General features: G+C 32.8%; 1 protein-coding gene across 1 annotated transcript; it reads right to left on the reverse strand.

Annotated features, from left to right (window-relative positions):
- Positions 1-1,978: 1,978 nt before the first annotated feature.
- Positions 1,979-23,966, reverse strand: LOC140447006 (beta-glucuronidase-like). The gene is made up of 11 exons (XM_072539595.1): positions 23,620-23,966; positions 20,315-20,503; positions 16,144-16,310; positions 14,489-14,625; positions 11,429-11,619; positions 9,273-9,589; positions 7,338-7,481; positions 7,176-7,260; positions 6,297-6,473; positions 4,932-5,070; positions 1,979-2,246 (listed from the first exon to the last, which is right to left on the reverse strand). Exons 1-11 carry the CDS (start codon positions 23,779-23,781, stop codon positions 2,086-2,088), a joined length of 1,869 nt encoding a protein of 622 aa, XP_072395696.1. The 5' UTR covers positions 23,782-23,966; the 3' UTR covers positions 1,979-2,085.
- Between the last annotated feature and the right edge of the window lie 290 nt (positions 23,967-24,256).

Genomic DNA, 24,256 nt, shown 5'->3' on the forward strand with positions numbered 1-24,256 from the left:
GATGAGTTGGAGCATTATCCAGAAGTAGGACTGCTTTAGTGGGAAGATTTACGCTCTTAAGATGACGCGTTACTCTCGGAACAAATTCATGCTCAAACCATTCTTTGAATAGATCAGCGCTCATCCATGCTGATTTTTGTGATTACTGATTTATTCTTTTTAAATCCAGAAGCCGATTTTTCATGACTCCCCAAAAATGTTTTTTCTGGAAGCATTTTAAAATTGAGACCCGTCTCATCCATGTTATATACTTGTTCGGGTTTTAGTTTTTTCCATTTTTATAATTTCTACAAACCTAGAGGTAAAATCAGTTGCACCTGAAGCGTCCGCGGTCATTTTTTCTCCACTCACGTGTGCGTAATTAACTCCGTAACGTGCCTTCCAGCGAGTCAGCCAACCTTCACTTGCAACAAATTCGCATCCGTCTATAATTTTGCTGTGTATACATAAAGCCTTTTCCCTTAGAATCGGGCCGCTTATAGGTATGCACCTTCGCCGTTCTTGAAGAAACCACAACCAAAGAGCTTCAACTACTATCTCGAATTTCGTTTTTTCTTAGCGCATCTAGTTTTTAGATTTTTATCTGATTCCATTTGGGAGCAGAAATCCTCGATTAAACGCCGATCTCTTCGCCAGTCATTCACTATACTTTTTCCCACATTCAACTAAACAAATTTTCTTTACCGATTCACCTTTGTCGATCCATTTAAGCACATTTAAACGTTTTTTCATCGTCACAACCACACGTTTACGCTTCTCACTCATTATCGCACAAGACGAATTCAATCCTCAAACGCCGCCTGATGACCGTCTTGATGATCGTCTCGTACGCAAAACAATAGTGGCCTGTTAATACGACGGTCAGTTAATGCGGAACCGGTTAAGAGGGAGTCTACCGTATATGAAACTGAGCGTTGTATTCAAACAAATGTTTAAGGTTTTTGATTTAGAAAGTTTTCTGTGTTAATATATTCTTAATATATTCTCCTTTTTCGAGTTGAATTGAATTGAATGTCGATAGTGACACAGAAAATGCGGAAGAAGGAGAAAATGAAATTAAGTGTAAAGTATTTTAAGTGATTCCTTAATAATTGTTGTGTTGTACAAATTAATATTCCGACAAATTACAAGTGGAATAATGAAAGGATTTTTGTTTTAAAAAAGTTGTTATATTTGTAGATTTTGTATTTTTGAAATAAATAAAAAGAAGAGCTGGCGTATGCTTACATTTTTTGCCGAATTTTAAAAATTTTAAACTGTATACTTACGTTAATTTTAGATATAACTCTGTTTTTATAAAGTTCTTTTAGTATCAATAAATCTAGCAATAACAAAAGTAAGTAAAAAAGCTATTCTGCATCAGTTATCAATGCAAGCATACGGTGAGGGGGATGGTTCCTGTAAGGTGAAATGTAAATAAAAAATGGTCAAAAACAAATGGAGCCTTAAATTAGATTTTTTGAAGCATTTTTTTGCTAGTGCAAATTTGTCTAGCTTTTTTATAGTTATAGCCCCCCTATTGTAAAATTCAACAGCCGCCACTGTTGTGAAAAGTAATAGCTTTAAGCACCTACGATCTCGGTATTGTAAAATAATGAGAAAATAGATGGAGATGGATGCAATAGAATACGGTTGGGATTTATGAAGCGGAAGGAAGCAGGTAGTTTATTATGCAACAGAAAGATTCCAATGAAATTGAATGAAAAATTCTTAAAACTTCCATATAATCACCTACGACATATTTTCAGTTAAAAAGAAAGTATTTCTGTAGGTATATAAATCGGTAAAGTAAACAATACAGTACACTACAGTAAACAATACAAACAACAGAGAGAGATAGAAACGGTTGAGCGAGGGAAGGCAGTGAATACTGTAGAATCCCTAAATATATATATATATAAACAATACTTGGATTATAGGTCGTAAGTACAAAGAAAAACAATAATTATATATTACTCAAAATAGATTTATTATTTTTTATATAACCTATTTTAAGATGTAGACAATTTATGGATAAGTAAAATAAAACATTTTTATTTGTAATATTATTGTAAATCTTAGATAATAGGTACTAGTTTTTGTAAATTAAACCCCAATAAAAGTTTTATTAATTGCAGAATATTCAGTTGCTCCATCTAGAAGGTAAGCGAGATACCAATAGCGCCGTCTTAAAAGATGGGCGCTATTTTTTGGCTGCCTTTGTCTCGTAAAGATACCTTTTTTATTACCACCTACTCTGAAGTATTCTGCAAAAAAGGAACACTATAGGCTCTTTAATTAATGGTTTTTTATCTTTAAATGTAAAATAATGTAATGTAAAATTAATGTTAAAAATAAAGCGTAATTACTATTTTTATTGGAAATAAGCCACAATGTTTAAAATAACTTTATTTTTGACGTTTCAATACAAAGAGATAATAAATAAAAATAAACATGAATAAATTTTTAAAATAAAAATATGTTTATAAATAGATTTATATAAGATAAATTATGTAAATATATAAATAATAAAAATAAATAAAAGTAGAAGGAAATCAATAAAAAGAAAATACCTACCACTATTTGAAAGTAAATACAGGATACATCGAGGATACATCATTTATGTTTTTAAATAACATAAAATAAAAAATCAGAGTTTGGTATTTATTGAGAGTAAACTAAAATGTGAGACCAAATACTTACCTACCATGTCGGGATAGTATTATGCGGTTTTTTCCTATGAATTTACTATGAAATCAATATCAGGAGAATTTTTTTGTCATCATTGCATGCGGTTGTCTTTTAAAAGACGAATAACATGTTATGATTTTTCTGACGGGCATTCTCAAGTTAAAGTTGATTTCATGTAATCGAATTAGCTATCTTACAATAAAGTCGTCCTAGGAAAACAATTCAACAATATTGGCAATATCATTTTAAAGTCATCTACTTTTTTTTTATTACTGGCTTTTATTGTAAATACCCACACAGCCAGACACAAATTTTTAAAAACAGATACAATACAAGGATTACACATTGATTACACTCTTCTCGCCCAGGGGCCGATCAGGGCATTTATATAAACAATAAAAGGTAGGCCTCGGACAGATAGGTATACATGCATTAAGGAAAGATATCAGGTATCAACAAAGGTGGTTATATTTGTATATTCGATGTTTTGACGAAAGACAGCAAACAATCGTAAATTTCGTTTTTGTCTAAAGAAAGAAGATGCAGTATATTATATTTGCTTTCAATGTTTAATTTTAAAAGTTTTCTGAAAAGCTCATTAGATTGAGCTCTATATTTTAAACAATTAAAAAAGATGTGGTCCAGGTCACCGATTTTATTACAGGCTTCAAAGATCACTCTCAAGTATTTTTATTTTAAATAAATGTGCTGGATAACATGCTTGACCAAACTTCATTCTGCTGATAGTAGTTATACTTTTTCGACTGTAATCGTACTCATTGTACCAAGGTTTTCTCCTTAATTTGGTTTCAAGTCTGGTGTAACGTGTTGGATTTGTGAAGCTGTACTCTTGCCAGAAATAGGACCATTTCTTCATCATTCTCTGTTTTGCTATGATTATTTGTTCGTCTGTGGTTAATTCGTAATTTATTTGTTCCCCCATTACTATGCTTTCTTTGGCAATTTGTTCTGCAATTTCATTGTTTGTTGTTCCTGCGTGTGCTTTGACCCAGAAGAATTTTATATATTTATTTTGACCTTGTAAATGTTTAAGTATTGCTTGGATGCTAAAAATAATGTCATTGGTTGTGTTTGAGTTTGATTTTAATTCCTATAAATTGTTCTATTTCATATTCTTTTTTATATTAGATGGTTTATCTGGACGTTGTTGCACTGAATATAAATTTGGTTGGTCTGTGATATGCTCTATAAGACTATCAGGAAAGAGAAACTTAAAAAATTATATTATATGCTCTATAAGACTATCAGGAAAGAGAAACTTAAAAAATTGGACCGAAGTTTCTAATTGTAAAATCGAAGAATTGTAAAATTTTCAGAGCCAGTAAATTTTGTATCATTTTGATGATCTTCTCAGATTTCTTCCTTTTATATCATAGTCTTTCAAAGGGGTATTATCGTCTGAGGAATCTGAGAATGTGGCAGAAATGAGAGTTTCCTTAACATTGCTTGGTAAATTTTTACGCTCCTCATTGTCACTATCTTGACATAATATCATCTCATTTGTGCCGTCTTCATCGGAGAGATCTGATTATTCACTATTAGTACTATTTGGAATTCTAACTGCATTCGTTGTACCATAAAAGAGTTTCGGATCCATATCTACCAAAACCATCAATGAGTCCATAACTTCATAGTATGCCACATATAGCACAAACCCTTTTTGGGGTTTTCGAGAGACTTTCAACATTCTTAATTTTTAGTACTTACTTAAGCAGATATCTAATATCACAATACAATAAATTTCAATTTTTTCTCGCCGTAAAAAACATTTTTACTATGAAAAATAACCTCTAACTTCGAGCACTGTTTCACGTGGTTCAGAATTTCAACAAGAATGAACTTGCAATTGCGCACGGCTGCCCATCTCGCCGTCAGGACTATGCCGCATATCTCGCGTACACTTATTAGTACGTGTCAGATATGGGCTGCCATGCGGCTACGACAAAAATTGAGTTAAAACATTAAAACAATTTTTTTGTTTGGTTTGTGCCATTTATGGCACATGATGCGATAAAGAGTTAAGGAATAACTATAATTTTCAACAACTTAAAACACTGCGTTCCATCCCTAGTTTATTACAGATGAAGACCTTTGCAGAGTATATGAGTTAGGATCAGGAGAACCATTTGTTTTTATCTCCATAGATTTAAGATTTATACCTTTTTAATTAAGGATAAAAAACGCCCCAGATAGAGAGCTTTTTAATCTAGAGCTATCAATATAAAAGTTGAGATACCTACTTGAAGGAGTACTAAAATCTGCAAAGTTCCAAATCATTTCTCCAATAAACCAACCCTCGGCTCTAAGTTTGTCGTAAGCGTCGAAATATTGTGCCATGAACTTAACTTGGTACTCTTCGCTCCAAACAAATTCTGGCAGCTAAAATGTTAATTAATTGGACTATTATATTTGTAGACCTACATCGAATAACACAACACGAAGTATTTGTATAAGGAAATTAAATATTCATCGATTAATAGTAATTAAGAAGTTAATGAACTGACGGAACATAAAAGTGTCCCATTGGCATGGTTATCGTGTCACACAGAAATACACGGTAATGAAAGGACTTTGTTCTTTATTAACGAGTTCTCTTATCTATAGTCCGGCCGCTGGGTACCTTCCTGTATGCATGGAAGGATAGATAGTTGAAAACTATTCTATCTTATGTAAAATTTTTCGCTGAATACGAATATGTAGGTTTCCCATCTCCAAAAGTGGTACCAATTTTTATAAATAATTTTTTTATAAATAAATTTTCAAATTTGACTATTTTAATTTACAATTAAAGCCATAGTAAAGTACGGCTAAAAATACATTTAAAATGCGACATATGTTATATATAAAAAGTTTATAGTTTAAAAGTTATTAAAAATTTTAAGTCGAGAAATCGAAGATATAGCTTAAGTTTTAGTCATCATAACTTTTTACATGATTTCATATTTCTATAACAGCTTCATATAAATAGAAAGTTTAAACCTATTTTAATAATTTAATATTGAAAAAAAGTCCTAGCAAAAAGTCCTAGCTTTTTGGCCTAGCAAAATCATCAAACACATACTGGGCACGTACGTAATAATAATTGATAGATGGCATTCATGATTCATAGATTTGAAATAAATAATGTGGTAAATGCCAAAATCATTATTTCGAAACAAACGATTTTTTTTCTTCCACAATGAATGTATTAGAAATAACTTTCTCAAAATTAAAAATAGGTTTATTCAAGTGAATTATGTTATGCTATAGGAATAGAAGGAAAATAGAACAACACACGCATCAGTGGTATGATGGTGGCCAAAGGGGCAGCAAAAAAAGTGCCATCCTGATACTCAACAAGGGGCAAAGACTTACTTGTCTTGGAATCACAGGGATTATGAGCAGGAGCATAACAATGCAGCTATGGAGGCCCTACTGGGCCACTTTCCGATATACATAGTTAAAAAGGGGAGGCAAGAAAGAAATGAACGAGAAATCTGACCAAAGCAATGGTTGGATCAGGAAAGAGTAACATCATAAATAACATCAGGGATACCAAATATATGATGATTTCTGAACATATGTTTAAGCACTTAAATAAAACAAAATGGTCTATTAGAACTTACCGTATGCAGTCCTGCTAATGTGTCGGCTCCGTATTCCGTCACCATAACCGGCTTATTGTGTTTTGTATGCCACGCTTTAGCTCTTCTTTGAACTTCTGGGACGATCGCATCCACTTCTCCAGGATATTCATACCAAGCCGTATATATATTAAAGCAAAGAATGTCCAAAAATTCACCCTGAAAGTATTTACTTCAAATTCACAGTGTTTTTGTTAAGACATAGTCGTATATTTACTGCATTTTAGGGTTTTATAAGTTCCTACATAAAATGAATAACAAAAAATGTTATTAGTATATAGTATAATGCATGTTAAAAAACAAAAAGAGGTCTCGTCACCGTCATTGGAATATATGCACCAGACGAAAACAGATATGACGAAACCGACTTTTTCTACAAAACACACCAAAAAGAATATGACTCTCTAAATAAGAGTCGCATTTTGCCATCTCTAAGACATTTTGCCACTTTCAATAACCGCAAAATATCTTTGACAAGAGAGTTAAAAGTAAAATAATCGGAAATAAGAAAGCAAATATCGTTGAATTTATTCATGTTTTCATGGGAGAAGAAACAAATATATACCAAAATTCAGCTGAAACCAATCTGGTTACTCAAATAAAAACAAATGAAAAATAGTAATGCAGAATGCAATACAATTAGAGACAATGTACATAAAAGAGATTTAAAAAAAAATTATAAGAAGGTAGGGCTTTAAGTATGGAACACCAAATTTAAAAACACGAACACAGATTATCTGGAGAAACACTCCAGTGATCAGTCTAGAATGTCTAACCCGTGAAGGCTGATAATGACGGTTAAAGCTCTGTTATATTTCAAAATTGATTATAAAAATAAAAGTATATAAAACTTTTACTCACAGTATGATCAACATCAGGCTGTTGTGCATGAGCAATGGTGAGAGGTCTGGTGTTATCAAGAGATCTCATGTGATTGGCGACTTGTCTAAAAAGCATCAAATTGCCATTAACTATGAAGTTACCAACGATGTGACCTACTACTTAATGTTGTTTAAAACATACCTGAAATAATCCTTAGAACTAGCTTCTTGAGAACTGGGTTCATTGGCTATGGACCATATGACTACACTGGGACGATTTTTGTCCCTATTATACATTTCTGTTAGTGCTTTAAGGTGGTTGCCCAATAACCCATCATTAAAATTACTGAAAAGTTTACAAATTAAAAAAATATTTAGTTAAAATAACGTACTAGAGGCATGCCAAAAAAATAGTAGTTTACTTCATGAATCAGTCTATAACAGATGCTACATCAAATCAAACATAGGTCAACTTTTTAAGAGTAGGGCTAGAATAAATGAAAAATTATCGACTCGAGCACGAACGAATTAAACAAACGAAATTTTTTTAAGTCATAAACTTTATTTTTAATTTTTTAATCACATACATTTTAGCATCGTCTATAAAATGAATTGAAAAAATTTGTTCCTGTAAGATAAAGCTATTTTTCAAATACATATGGCTTCTGCTATACTTGATAGTATCCATAAACATCCAGGATTAATTGCATTTTATTTACAGTGCATAGTAGGCCTTGTAGGTAAATTCAAAAAGTTACTTTTAAAATACTTTATGTTATTTTTCACTACAGTTCTTGGCGTTTTTTTTTTCATCCTTCTATCTTCTGCTTATTTTCTCCAGTCCAAATCACCTACTTCCTTTAAGCTCTTAACCTTTTCCATCTATCCATCTTATTGTTTCTATCCTTGGTTTTCCTTTCCTACAACTTCCTATGGGCCTATTACGTAAGACCATATTTGGTATTCTTCCTACTGGCATTTTTTATGTATATGCGGGCGACATTGTTCTGATAATAGATAACTTAAAAGAGAGTGAAACAATGCTTACTAAGTTAGATGCCGCCTGTACTAAAGTTGGTTTGAACATAAATTTTGGAAAGACAAAATATATTACAAATCTGCTACCAAGCGAAAATCCAAAAGCTGACTGAAACGAATTGTTAGGATTAGACTAGAATCAGGATTAGTTTATAAATATAAATACTTAGGTCATGAAATCCAAATTAGTAGGTACAACCAAACTGCTGAACTACAAAGAAGAATCACTTTAGAATGGGCCGCATATGGAGCTCTATCAGACATCTTTATGAGCAACATGTCAAGCTATTTGAAAAACAAGGCGTTCGACCAATGTGTGCTTCCAGTCATGACTTAAGGCACCGAAACACTTTTCTTAACACAGGGCATAGTAACCAAACTCAGAGTAGCCCAAAGAAGACTAGAACGCTCGCTACATGGACTGATTCTCAGAGACAGTGTTTGAAACGAGAAATATGAAGAAGGACAGGCGTCATAGATGTCATAGAGCACATAGCATGGTTGAAATGGAACTTGGCAGTCTATGTGGCTAGAATGAATGAAGACCGGTGGACCGAAAAAATTATAGTGTATAGGGAACGCGCAGATAGAAGAAGCAAAGATAGACGACTTACACGATAGACAGACGACGTCAAAAGAATCGTTGGGAATTGGTTGCAGGAAGCTCTAGGCCGACCGAACTAGAAGAAATTAGGGGAGGCCTATGTTCAGTTTTGGATGCAGAAGGCTGGATGATGATGATATCTTTTTGATGGCCATATCTGAGTATGTTGCACTCACGTTCCAAGTGGTCATCTGTATTATCACTCGTTATAGTTACTTAATTATTTTTTTTGCATTCGTTTCCGTTACATTTGCAATGGTCATTTACTTTTTCCTCTCCTTTGTTTTCTGTATTAATTTTTTGACTTTTCTAAGGATATAGTATATTTGATTCAAACTTATTTCTCCTCTCCTTCAAAACAAAGACAAAATTTAACTAGAAATAAATAAATTTATATACATTATGATATAATAATATGTACTACCGAATATTTAAAAAATATCTATTTCTATTCTTAAACTTAAAGTCTAATAAAACACAAAAACCAGGTCTTACGATAGAGCAACTGCAGGAACCTCGTCGACTATCATTATCCCAAGACTGTCAGCCAGATCCATAATCTCTTCTGCGTAAGGGTAGTGGGATGTTCTGTAGGAATTAGCACCGATCCATCTAATCAAATTGTGATCTCTTAATATTAACGGAAGATCTAGACCTTTACCTCGGATATCTGAATCTTCGTGACGTCCAAATCCTCTAAAGTATATTGGTTGGCCATTTATGGTGAACGATGTGCTGTTCCATGCCAATTCTCTTATACCAAAGGACTGAGTGTAAGTGTCTAGTAGTTGCTTTCCATCGTAGAGGTCAACCTAAAAAACAATATAACATATCATAAAGAAATTGATTTTCTTCTTCTTCTCCTTCTTCTTTTTATATAGTCTGTTTTCAATGCACCTCCAGTAAGTTGTTCCATCGTTTTCGTGGGCTTCCTAATCGTCTTCTTAATGGGGAATCGCCTCTCGCTGTCTTTACTACTATATTTGTTGTCATTTGGTTTATATGGTCATTCCATTCTACTCTTCTATTTTTTATTCAGTCCTTCATGTTCTCCAGCTTGCAAATACGTCGCAGACTGTCCCTTAATGTCTTACCATCAATTTTTCTAAGAGTTTTCATCTCTGCTATTTCTAACATTATTTTTGCCTCTGTGTCAGGTCGTGTTTCTGAATCGTATGTCATTATTGGTCTGATGACTGTTTTGTAAATTCTGCGTTTAATTTCTTTACCGATATTTTCATTTCTTCATATTATTTCATTTAGGCAACCTGCGGTTCTATTTGCTCTATTCACTTGATCTTCCACTTCTGTTTTGAGGTTTCCGTATGTAGATAGTGTGATACCTAGATATTTAAACTCCATTACTTGTTCTAATATCTAACCTTCCAGTTCTATTTTCACCCCTAGTCTACTTTTACCTTTATTGTGTTATTTTGGTAAATATTTTGGATCATTTTGATTATTCCTAGAGGTATCTCTCTTGGTACAATAAGTGTATATGTTATCATTTCATCCAGTTTATTTGTTATGACTTTGGTTGTTAATTTTAGTGTTGTGTTTAATAAATTAATTCCTCTGTAATTTTCCGGGTCCGATTTGTCTTCCTTTTTGAAGAGATCTATTGGGATGCTTGATCTCCATTTGTGTGATAGGTATTCTGTTTTGTTCTATTATTTTTTGGTTTAATAGCTATTTGATCAGATTTGATCCTCTGCACTTTAGGAGTTCATTCGGTAATATGTTCTCTTCTGTGATGTTATATTTTTTAATTTTCTTGCTTCCTTTACCTTTTCCTCCTCAATATTTATTTCTTCGTTTGTCGTCACTTCTGCTGTTGGTGGTTCATTATCGTCATCTTTATAGGAATCGATTAGTCTACCCATATTTCCTTCTTAAAATGTTTTATTTTTATTATTTCTTTTATCTCTCTACTTTGTCCGTTGATCATTCTTCATATTTCTTTTTGTGTTCCGTAGAAGTCGTGTTCCATCTGTTTTGAGAAGCTCTCCAGTCTTCCCTTTTTATTTGTCTGACTAAAGTATTTATTTCATTTCTGATTCGTCTACAGTGATTGTATACCTGTTGAGTTTGTTGTGTTCTGTATCGTAAAAACGCTTTCTTCCTTTCTTCGCATTTTGTCTTCACCATTCCGGGTATTGCTGGGTTGCCTATTCGAGCGGTAAAATCTCCCAATAATCCCCCTTTCCTCTGGATTGATCTACTACTTGTTGTAATTCGTCATAAAACGATTCCCTTGATGCTGATACTTGCTATTTTCTATGCCGTATACTCCTACAGAAATTGATTTTATCGTAGTATATGTACAAACAAGGAGAAGAGGACTACATTTATCTAGTTTGTTTTATGCAACTAAGATAACTAAAAGAAGCTCTTTTACATATTTCGGTCTTTCAAGCGTGACCGCTCGTACCCTAACCGGAATATCCGTACCCTAACCGGATCTATGGAGGAATAAAACCGAGACGTAAGTCCTCATATCTCCTCTGTCCTCTTATTTTAATGTAAAAATTAAAATTAAGAAAATAAGAGAAAATATGATTTGGTTTCGGAAGTAGTTCTGTTACTTGAAGGTATTTGCTCTGTATGCAATTATCAAGAAAGACACAAAAGTAAATAATTTTATATTTTACCTTTAAACTATATAAATAACCGGGATCATTGTGCATAAGAAAAGGCCACCATAAATTCGCATCAGTTATTTCTATTTGTCCACTGAGAGAATCACTGGAAATAAGAGCTTTTTTGTCTTTATCTAAAACTGTAACCCTTGTCTCTACTTTATTTTTTGTTCCTCCTAAATCCACTGTGTATTGAACAATACCTACAAGAGAAATACAAAGAAAGATTCTTTTGAAAAAATCATAAAATACGAGATGAATTCTTTATTATTTAAGGATAAATTAAGAAACGCAATAAAAAGCAACGGGTATACAAGTACTTTCAAACAAGGCAGAAAAAAGCAAATATGCAGGAAAGCTTGGAATAAAGCAAAAACGTTTTAAAAACATTTATTCAGTTTGTTTATTGTAGCATAATATATGACTTTTAACACATTATAAATATATTTTATGAAGCAGTATACACATATTACACATATTTTCTCTCTCTCTCTCCCTCTCTCTTGTCGTTTTCGCATTATTGAGGTATTTCTGTAAATACTCCTAACAAACTTTCTCCATTAGCCTCTGTCTTTAGCTCCTCTAAAGAATTCTGGAGAAAAGAAAGATTTTGCAGAATAAATGGCCCGCTGAATTCTGCGTTTGATCAGACCATCTGGTTGGTGACCGTCCTCTTGGTCTTCTTCCCAAAACTTTTCCAGAAACAATTAATCTCTCTAAATTATCGTTACCTTTATGAACCACGTGACCAAAGAACTGTAGAATTCGATGTAAACAGGTTGTGGAGAGCCTTTTTGAATGTCAAGTTCATTGAAAATGAAAACGTTTGTCGGATTAGCTGTCCAAGGTATGCGCAGCATTCTTCTCCAACACCACATCTCAAAGGCATCAATTTTTTGACGTTCTTATGCGCGAAGAGTGCAAGTTTCTGCCCCATATAGGAATATTGAGAATACAAGTGCATTCACCAATTTCATCTTGATTTTTTCTCTTGATCTTGAGATAGATATGTCTTTCCAAACTCTAGTTAGGTCACTCATTGCATTTTGTGACATACCAATGCGTCTCTGAACTTCTGCTTTACAGTTGTCATAATTAATGCCAATATTAAATAAGTTGACAAAACGCAACCTTGTCTAATCCCCCTGCTTTGTTCTGGATTCACTTGAGAACCTCTGATCTAGTCGTACTGTTGACATATTGGACTGGTACAGATCTTTAATAAGTATCACCAGGTTTGCCACGTTTTCAATATTTCATCAGTATCGGTCTTTAGATTGGGTTCCTTATCCATCATAGACCACATTTGAGGTTGAAGCTATCTAGGAAGGAGTGTGATCTTTTGAAATAAATCTCTTGGTTTATTCCGACAACTACGTTCTTCTATTCTTCTGAATGTTTGGTAGACGTAATCCACTTTGTCTTTGCGGCATTGCCTTCATATTTCTTTCGATAACGCTCTGTATCCATCGTTTGTTGCAAATCTAGTTTTATGCTATTTTCTGCTTTAAATCACAGTTCAAGTGTCATCAGATATTCATGGTTTATAGTTTGTAAAAGCCAGTGTCGAAGTCTTTTGCATTTTCGATTATGTTGTATTTAAGATAGATTTAAGTGTTTTTAAGATCCTCTTGACCTACTGATCTAAAGAATAGTTTTCTTGTCTTGTTGGAATTCATTGATGTTTGGGAAGTTAAGGGACATGATTTTTTGTAGGGATCTCCTTTTAAGGATTTTAAAATAAAGCAGGATGTTTAATACTAGTAGATTATCATTTTCACTATCTGCGCCCAAGTGTGTTATACAATTGATGGCCGAGGATTTTTATATTGATCTTCCATCCATTCTATAACATTTTAATCTTTTAGGGTACAATTTTGTGATGTGTCTAATCGTATGTACCTAGTTGTCCGCAGTCAAATAGTGGGGATGGTTGTTACCCAATTTGTGCATCATGTAGTCACATCTGGCATGTTGGGTTCTAATTATGTTTAGGATAGGCTATGTATTTCATGCTAGATCAAACCCTGTTGATTTTTAGGTGAAGCAAAAACCGCTCTTACGTAGCGGTCTTTGCTGGTTTTAAAGTCGGCTATAGATAGCAGTATCTACGTCTTGATGGATTGGTAGTTTACCTAAGTCAATCATCTTTTTTTTACTGATTTTTTTGGGAGGGATTTGACAACTGCAGCAAATATTCTCATTGTGGTCTTCAATTGGGTATCTATTTATTGTAGACGTCGGTACGTAAGCCAGACTGCAGAGTAGTACTCCGCGGTAGAGAAAATATGGCTTAAGACAGATGATCGTAGGGTAGATGCCGATGCTTTCTATGTTGTACATAGCATTTGGGATGATATTGCTTGATTTCAATTTTTCCGCTATTTTTGTCAAAAATCACTGATTTTTCGTGACGTTTGGTTAGAATCTTCATTTTCGGAAGTATTTTCCGACTATGTCTATGTCCAGTCATCGGAGAAACCAAACTTTGTCGATTGGTATCCTTACCAGCGACATAAGTATCGCATAAGTAACTAGGCCAGGAACCAGTATCGCTATAAAGAGTAAAGAACAGAGGTTCTAGGATAGAACTCTAAGGCAGGCTATTCTTCAGTTTTTTTTTGGTATACTGATGTCCCATCACCACTAGGAGAAGCTTGTATATTTTACTTTACTTCCAAACTGTAACATAAGCCGCTGTTGGGTCTATGAATGCGTCTTTAGTTTTAAGTTTTTTTTGGAACCCTACCACAAAAAGGTATCTAAAAGAAGTTGGCCTGTGTAATTTATCTTTGGTCGTAAGCCTCTCTGCTTTCAAGACAAACAAACCAGCAATGAAAGGAAAAGTTTAAATTTAAAATGATTTACAGATAAGATAAAATCGCTTTCGCTTACAAAATGATCAAATAAATAAATAAAACAGAAAAAGCAATCGTATGGTTTATTTCCACCTATGAAATGTTTAACGTTAGGTACTCATGCACACAATATGGAAAACTATTACATTTTATTAGATTATTTAAACAATGATGAATTTTTAGTGCTACTAATTTTTTGATTTAAAAGACTTACCAGTTGTACCTTTAACGCTAGTAGTAATAGTTATGTCATCTATGTAAATTAAAGGTGTTGTGTATAGAATAACTGGTCTATCGATTCCACCGTAATTGAAGAAATCAAAGGGAACAGACTGGATAACTCTTCCATTGCTAAATATTAAGAGATATTTTTAATAAGGGGGAATGTAAACAAAATGGCATATAGTTTTTTTTGTATCATAACTTTTTATTGATAGTTACATTGGTACTGCACAGCACATCCATAACTTACATCAATAATCTTTGGTCCTTAAATGTAACCTTTGTCCCTAGTAACTAATAAACATGTTTAGCAAAAAATCTGTAGAACAGAAATATTTAACAGAGATCAATCATAATCCATTTTGTTAATATGCTTTTGACAAAATGGCATAATGCTAATGAATAAAATTATATACATATAATAGCTATAAAATTATTGGCATAATTTGCAAATAGAACTCTTAGTTCTTCTTGGAAAATCAGCACAAGAAGCGTTAGTCTAAATCGAACACTGTAAGCACCGGAACCAGTCATATCCAGGCTTAGATCTTAAATAGGATGGATACAGTAATAAAAGCACAGTCTTGTGCTTACATTTACTGTTCATCATCATAAGAAATATTAAGGAAATCTTCTTCTTTATAATTTTCTTCACATAATTTTTTGGTGGCTTCGAGTTTTTTTTTATTGGGAAGCCTCTGGCTCATTTTTAGATTTTATTTTCAATATATTAGAAGTACAAGTCAACACCAACAAGCTCTTTCGAATTTTTGGTTTACGTTTCCCTTGGCCACTAATAAAATATCCTTTTGGCACCGGAAAATGTTGCTTAATGAGAACAGCAAGAGAAAAAGACGATGGACATTCATTGGTAGCAACAGCAGTTAAAATAACTTCTAGATCGGTGTTTGTTATTTACACCTGAGATGCATTTTCAGGTTGTGGGTGGGTAAGTGTTCTTATTTCGACTGCATTATTTTCTTCACATATCGTATCATGGGACCATGGCTGAACGAGACATTAAGCAGTAGCCACGATGACCTGAGACGTATTTGCCACAAGAACTAAATCATCTGTTTGTTGTAAAGGCTGAGTCAACATATTTTCAGACTCGACAGAGCTCATTACTGTTGCAAGCTGATGAAACTGTTTATTGGAGTGTCTTCCATCGATATGTTTGTGCTTTCAGCGAGCTCGTCCATATAATCCGGAAATATATCAGGGTTAAGCGACTATATAATACAAAGTTAAGTGAAGGAATTATGTAAGGGACTAAACATATGTGTAAGCGACATTCATATTCTTTATGTTGGTAACAAAAGATCACACGACAGCCAGGTGACAAGGACATAAAAGAGTTAGGGTAAATAGCTTAGGTTAGCATGTGTGAAGACCACGAAAACGATGGAATGACAACTTACTGGAGGCACATTGAAAAACAGACAGAGTCATGTCTATATAAATAGAAGAACAAAAAGGCATATCATTTTGAACGTATTTCCCCTATTTAATTATAAAGATGTGATTTATTAAAGTTTGAAGTAACACAATCAGTAAAAAACAGCCAGAAATTCTAAAAACAGTTACTTCAAAATTCAGAAGGAAAGGAAAAACATAAAGATATAAATCTAAAAGAAATATACAAACCCTGGTAAAACAGTGGCAGATCCTTGTGGTATGGTGGTATTCGTAAGGGTCGTATCCACGATAACACGCATATTATTTTCTTGGTCGTCCTCTACATATTGGGTCACTTCTGTTTGAAATGGAAGATGTCCGATTTCGTGGGAAAGAATTTCTTCATCGTTTAAATACTGAAAAAACAATATGTGTTGTATCTTATTTGCTTTAAAGCAGTCACAATTTATTTAATTTAATATGAGCAATATAAACATTATTGAAAAGGATACGAAAAATTAGAACAAGAAAAAGTTTTTTCCTGGAAGACAAAATATTGAAAATAATCGCCATTTATAGACAAGAAGGCAGACAAATTTCTTCCCAGAAATAAGAACTAATAGCAAATAAACGCAGAATAAAACATTTTTCATAAAATAAAATAAAGAGATGTTGACGAGACAGTTGCCAGATGGGAAGAACTTTTTAAGGAAATACTAAAGGAAATAAACGTTAGGGTGGTTGCTTTTGCCCACCCAAATAGAGCGTTTCCAATAGACCCGAGAGGTCTCCATGTTTAAGACTACTGGGTGGCCTTAATCTCTTTTATTAAGACAATTTATGCGTTTGTAGATCTCTATGACTTATCGGATAATTCTTGGTTTATAAAAACAGATGGGGTTATAGTTCTGGAATAATCACAATCAATTTTGTGAGCAATCTTGAGATGATGTTGGCCTAGGGCAAAAACTTCGGAATTGTAAACAGAAATGGTATGTTTATAGATATTATGTTAGATTCGATTGGTTTAGCTTATGTATAACCGTGACCAGCCTGAATATAATATCTGAAAATCATATCTATAGGAGCATCCACAGCAATCAATTTTCCGTTCACTCCCAATCCATAAAATCGCACACTTATAACTTTTCTTCCCTGTACCAAAGGTGTCACTGATAAAATCGACAAAAATTCTCAAATCAAAGGAAATAAAGACAATATTTACCCCTCACCTAAAACTTTTATCTCTTGCTCGATCCACTTAGACTACATTCCTAATGAACAACACAGAGTTTATTAAAAACTCTTTGTGTAGAAGGCCTGATGAAAATTTAAGAGAGAAAGTCGAATGCTGGGTATACTCAAATTCAAGGTTTAACCAGGAAACCAGGTGACTTTAGTAATATTTTTTTTAATAATAATACTAATAAGGTTAATATATATATATATATATATATATATATATATATATATATATATATATATATATATATATTGTTGTGATCTGCTTTATGATGTTTTATTATTGATTAACACTAATTTAATTAATCCAATTATTTAATTAATTAATTCACTAATTTATGCAGAGTCATACAATTCAATTACTATTAAAAATTCTCAGGGTGCCTTTTTAATTTTACTTTAATCAGTTTACTTTATATATCTCTTCTAATGGGTTCAGTATCTCCTAGTTGCTCATAATCGGGATAGAACAGGAAACGGAACTAACATTAAAACAACATAAATATGCACACAAATTATTATTTATTTTCAATAAGCAATACGGTGAATGTTAATAAATAACTTTTTGTGGGCAATTATCTTTCCCAACAAACTCCTATACTCTAAATTTAATTATAATTAACAAACTATCTATTGATCTGTTTTATAATAATATCTACTAAAAAAATTTACCATATAAAATATAATTTATTCACAAAAAAATAACTCTTTGAAACTTGGAATCTTAGTTCGTATATTTATATTTGATTTTATCTTTAGAATATCTTAGAAGTTTTCTTTCATTCAAATTATTTGACTGACCTTTATTTTTTTTATACCAATGATGTCTCCTCTCGATTAAACCACAGTTCCTTCCTTGATTGATTATTTCCGGCCACCATCAAATCTTTCCCGTTCTCAGCATCGATCCAAACCGCATACCAGCAAACTACTCCTCCGAAAACACAAGCCCAAGCCTCTTTTGACCGGTACTCTTTATTCACAAATTCCCCTTTCTTTCTCAATTATATCTCGTGGACTATGCAGACTCAAAAGAGGTATCAATCTTCTCGATTTTGATCTGCTCTCAGCTTCTACCTTTTTCACTAACACACGAAAACACTGGTACTCAGATTGACTACACGAAAAACACGTCTTCTCTTCTGGTCTGCCGGTAACATAATAATCTTTTAAATCTCCCAAGACAACCTTCTCCACTCTCTCATTCCCCATCATTCCTTTTTAACCAATCATAAGCATTCATCTTTCCCACTAATTTTCGATTTAGAAAATTTCCAACATAATATTTAAAACAAATAAACTACTTTCACTCAAATTACTTTTCAGAAACCATTAACAATTTTGCCTTTTTCAACAGAAATAAAATTCCAAATTCTTGTTATCTCATATCTAAATCTAATTCTTATTTACTTTCGAAAAATGCCCACCGCAAAATACAATTACAAGTTTATTCTTAAATCTATAATTATACGAGGTTCCATTTTCCTTTCACTATTCACTCAGTCTTTCAAGGAAAAAACTCGTCCGGGTACCGTCACGGAAAAATGTCTTCTCTTATTTTAACTATTACAAATAAGTACAGGGTTGTATTTTAACTTATATGCCCGCGGTATATTAAAATAATAAAAAAACTCTTTACTCTATTTCTGATTGATAAACTGATCCATAACAATATATATATATATATATATATATATATATATATATATATATATATATATATATTGTTATGCTATGTAAAATTAAAAATAATATTGGTTTGCTCTTAATATATTTCAACAGATAAACTATAAAAGATATTTCAAAGAAATGAAAGTCCATTATCTTTGGATTACCTGTAGTAAACAAAATTTAAGATATGCATAAATTATTTTCTTTGTAAAATATATTCGAGTGACGTGAGGGAGCTTAAGTGAAATGGAACAATGGGAGAGTGGATTTTCCAAATAGACTTGTACGCGGATACGGTGAATAAGACAATAGAATCGAAATATTTAAAATGTATAATTCTCTGTTAGTTTTTAAGAATTTGTAGAACCAATTAGCATGTTAATAGTATTTAGGAAATTTATAATTGTAGGTAAAATTGTTTGTTTGTTATCTAAATGGTTTATGGGGATACGTATGACGAACTGTGATTGGAAGAGATAAAAAAAAGGTGGGATAGCTATGTACGGATGAGAGTTTAGCTAGATTTTTGAGGGAGAAAAGATACTCAGTTGTTTTCCAAGGGTGCAAGGCGAACAGTCGTGTTTCTTTGGCGGTTCCCAAGTGATAGTAAGCATTAGAAGTGAATGTTTGTGAGTTTTCGTGGACTAAGTATATCTTGACGGAAGCTGATCCAGTAAAATGTTGTAAGTCATACTTTTCTAAACTTATATATTCCAAGAGTCACTGTTCAGGCCGGAACGAGAGATTCAGTTTATCGAGAGGAGAAGAGGCTAGCGTCTTTTGAACGATACGTGCATCTGAAGGAGATCATTGAAGGCGAGAGACTCGCAATAATTTGTTGTAAGATTGCGGATTACCTAGGGAACTGCGAAGAATAGATAGTGTAGGCTACCAGGAACAAAGATTTGGACAACTCATCTTCAGAGAGATAGTTTTTTTTCACCATTCGTCAGTTTTTTCGTTATCAACAAAGTTTTTTTTTATTGCTTCAGGAAAGATAGAAATATTTATCAGGAGATATAGAACAACAATTTTGATTTGAAATTTTCATTTATATAGTATATAACATTAATTTTTAAAGGTTCACGTACGTAGAACAAAATTTTGATAATCCTTATATGAGATATTTTTTGTTTAAGATATTTGAGTGTAAATTTTATTTCAATATATAATTTTGTATCATATATATGTTTATTATTCCGGTATCCCTCAGACCTCACCTATCATATGTAAAGCATAGATATTGAAGCACGAATATAACCCTGAGATAAAAGAATTAAATAGTGTGATAAAATCATAATTGCATCATTTAAATAAGTTTAATTAATTAATTAATTAGCTAATTAATTGCTTGGCGCACGTCTGATGACTTTTAATATCACATTAATATATATATATATATATATATATATATATATATATATATATATATATATATATATATATATATATATATAATATATTATTGAATAAAAATTTCCTTTAAGTTTGACATAGATTTACTTACAACTTGCGCTGAATAACAAACAGATCCAAATCTCAGCCAAATTCTTTTTCCTTTCCAGCTGCTAGGAATCTCGAATATTCTCTCATAGTATACAGGCCCGTAATGATCTCGTGCTGTTGTCGTGGTAGGAATATCATTGAAGCTGGAAGGAACTGGCATTAAATGTAGATCTTTGTCTCCAGGCAGATTCTGCAGTTAAAGTAATATGACAATATGTAAGAGATATAATAAATAAAATGGATAAGAAAATATAAAAATAAACATAAAATGAAATATATTTAAAATTATTTTTTAAAAGATTGAAATTATCCAAACAGATTAAAATTTCAGAAAGTTTTCGGTCTAACGTAGTTAGCAATTGAAACCAATCTTAGCTGGCAACTCTTAGTTGGCAGGTACCTTCCTCAAAGCGTAGATGTAGTCCCTGTTTCGAGTAGTGTTCAGTACTTTTAATATCGACCTTGAGTTGCATTAATTTTAAATTTTAATACATAGAATATGTACTGTTATTACACCTTATTAAATGGTTAGTGATGTCCAGCTGTCATATCACCTGTTCAGGGATCTTCCTAGTGGTCATTTTGTATTGGGTATATGCGTTTTCCTCATTTCGTTATTCTTCCTGTGTGCATTCGATCGACATTATCTCTGCATTTTGTGTCAAAGCGTGAAATAATTTGTTTAGCGAATCGTTCTCGCAGTAAAGCCATGCTTTCACGGGCTGTATGGCAAGTGGCGCCATCTTGTTGGAACCAAATGTCGCCGAGACCACGAGCTTTAATTTCAGGTACCAAATAGTCCGTTATCATGGCACGATAACGATCTTCCATCTCCTGTTTTTTTCTTCCTTTTTCTGTACCTCTTTCATAGAACGCTCAAAGTTAGTTGTGATCAAAGGGAACACCGACGCGGGGGTAAGTTGTTACGATCTGTATAGTAGTAGTAAGTTTTTAAATCAGATCTATGATGTATGGCCTACTCGGTTTTTAATACAGTTTTCATTTATGTTTTAGGGTGATTTCTATGTACCCAATCTGTAGGATATAAATATGAACCATGTATTCACAGTTTTATTCTTGACAGAATTGTAGGCGTGCATTGTATTAATTTTTGTAGATTTTTACAAAATCGTTTAATTGTATTATCAGATTTATCTGCAGTTGTTTCAAAAACTTGTAGTATTAGGTTAATATAGGGTGATTCATTTAGAGGTACTTTTTTAAATGGGGATTTGATTGGAGATCGTGCATGAATACTGTCAAACTGACATTTCGCTTTTGTTCAGTATTGTTTGACATTTCATGATGAAAACACAGCCCAGCACAGCGTATAGAAATTATTAAGTTGTATTTTGAAAATGGGAGTTCTGTGAGGAATGTGTTTCGTGCGCATATAGCAATTTGTGGTCCATATAATCGACCTACCGAACGTACAATTCGCTTTACCATTAATAAGTTTGAAACCCAGTTTTTATTTTTGGATAACACGCGGCCAAATAGACCACATTCAGCACGTACTGAAGAAAATATAGCGGCGGTAACGGATAGTGTACTCGAAAATAATGAAGAATCGATTCGTCGCCGTTCTCAATAGTCTGGCTTGTCATATGCAATAACTAGGCGTATTTTACGTAAGGATCTTGGTTTAAAAGCAGACAAAATTCAATTAGTGCAACAGCTGAAGCCGACCGACCTTCCGAGTCGTCACCGTTTCAATCGATTGTTTGATCGATTGATCCACTGTTTTTGAGAAAATTTTTGTTTTTAAATGAGGTCCATTTTTGGCTTAATGGGTACGTTAATAAACAAAATGCCCGTATTTGGGGTGATGAACAACCGAAAGAAGTTCAAGAGTTGCCACTACACCCTGAAAAAACAACTGTTTGGTAGAATCGTTGGTCCATAATTCTTTAAAACAAAGGCCGGCCAGAATGTTACTGTGAATGGAGACCGTTATCGTGCCATGATAACGGACTAGTTGGTACCTGAAATTAAAGCTCGTGGTCTCAGCGACATTTAGTTTCAACAAGATGGCGCCACTTGCCATACAGCCCGTGAAAGCATGGCTTTACAGCGAGAACAATTCGGTGAACAAATTATTATTTCACGCTTTGTAATAGTGAACTGGCCGCCTAGATCCAGTGACATCTCACCTCTAGACTCTTTCTTTTGGGGCTACCTAAAGTCCAAAGTCTACATGAATAAACCAGATACCACAGATAAGATTGAGGCATTGGAGACCAATATTACTCTAGTCATTGGTGAAATATCAATCGAAATGCTGAAACGAGTCATCGAGAATTGGAACTTCAGAATGAACCAACTTAATCGTAGCCTTGGCCAACATTTAAAAGAAATTATCTTTAAGAAGTAATTGTAAAGAATTGTTCTTTTGTATGATAATAAATATTTTCAAATAAAATTAATTTTTTTGATTGTTTTTTCTTGTTGAAAAAAGTACCTCTAAATGAATCACCCTTTATATAGGATACACAAAACTTATAAAGAAAAAAACTTTATTTTAAATAGAAAGGAAGAATAATAACAACAAGAATTCAGGACCGATAGATCGGCAACCAACGCGATCTTTATAACACGGCAACAAGGAGAGAATTCCATAGAGTTTAACAAACACCTATTTCTTTGCCTTGTGGATCTCACAAAAGCGTTTGACAGAGTCCAAGTGAAAGACGTAATACAAATCATGAAGCAGAAAAACGTCGATAAAAAAACACCTAGCAAAGGTCAGAGAACTTGGATTGCTGAGAGTTCAGGATATGATAAAATAGACACAAAATGCAGAGATAATGTCAACCGAATGCACACAGGAAGAATAACGAAATGGGCAAAACACGTAAACCCAATACAAAATGACCAATAGGATGATCCCTGAAGAGATGATATGACAGCTGGACATCAACAACCAATTAATAAGGTGTAATAACATTACATATTCTATGTATTAAAATTTAAAATTAATGCAACTCGAGGTTGATGTTAAAAGATTTCATATTTAGGAAACAATACTAAACCCTAGGTACTCGAAACAAGGACTACATCTACGCCCTGAGGAAGATACCTGCCAACTAAGAGTTGCCATCTAAGATTGGTTTCAATTTCTAACTACGTTTTCACTGATGATGGTGTGATAAGACCGAAAACTTTCTGAAATTTTAATCTGTTTGGATAATTTCAATCTTTTAAAAAAATAATTTTAAATATATTCCATTTTAAATTAGAAATTTTTAACTTCTCTGCAAGTACTTTAAAAATAGTCATTTCGAGATATCAAAATTTTTTACTCACCGATAATCCACCAGAAGAATCTACACTTCCATTTGTCACAAGAGAAAACCTCCAAATGCCGTCTAGAGACAATAAATCTCTGGTTTTAGAAAGTCTTGGATACAAAATACCCCCATTTGTGTCGTGGTAAATAGCAAAAAACAATAACCAAATAATGTTCATGACCTTCTTTCTTCTAGGTCTTTTAAAACAATAATAATGATAAAAATAGTTTTAAAAATGTAGATTTTAATAATAAGTAGGTGGTAGTTCTGATAATTTCATGGATGTACATTATTTTTGTTATCAGTAGCGACCTATCTCACATATATGTGTTGGTATATTATAAACTAACAGTCACATTATAGACTGGCTTATAAATTGACTAGTAAATTTTAAGGGAAATTATGTTATATAGTTGTTTTTATTTAAACGAAGTATATACAGGGTGGTTGGTAAGTAATATATCAAACTGAAATACAACATCGTTTTCATCGCAATATTCCGATCCGACGCAACTGACGTCGATAAAATATTTATAATAAAGAAGATACAGAGCGGGAAAGTTAAAATTTTATTTATCGCAGTAAATTTAAAGATTTTGAATGTACGAAAGTAAAAAAATTTTAGTTATGGGTTTTACGGTATATCATAATAT

This window comes from Diabrotica undecimpunctata, chromosome 7 (assembly GCF_040954645.1).
Source record: "Diabrotica undecimpunctata isolate CICGRU chromosome 7, icDiaUnde3, whole genome shotgun sequence".
NCBI lineage: Eukaryota > Metazoa > Arthropoda > Insecta > Coleoptera > Chrysomelidae > Diabrotica > Diabrotica undecimpunctata.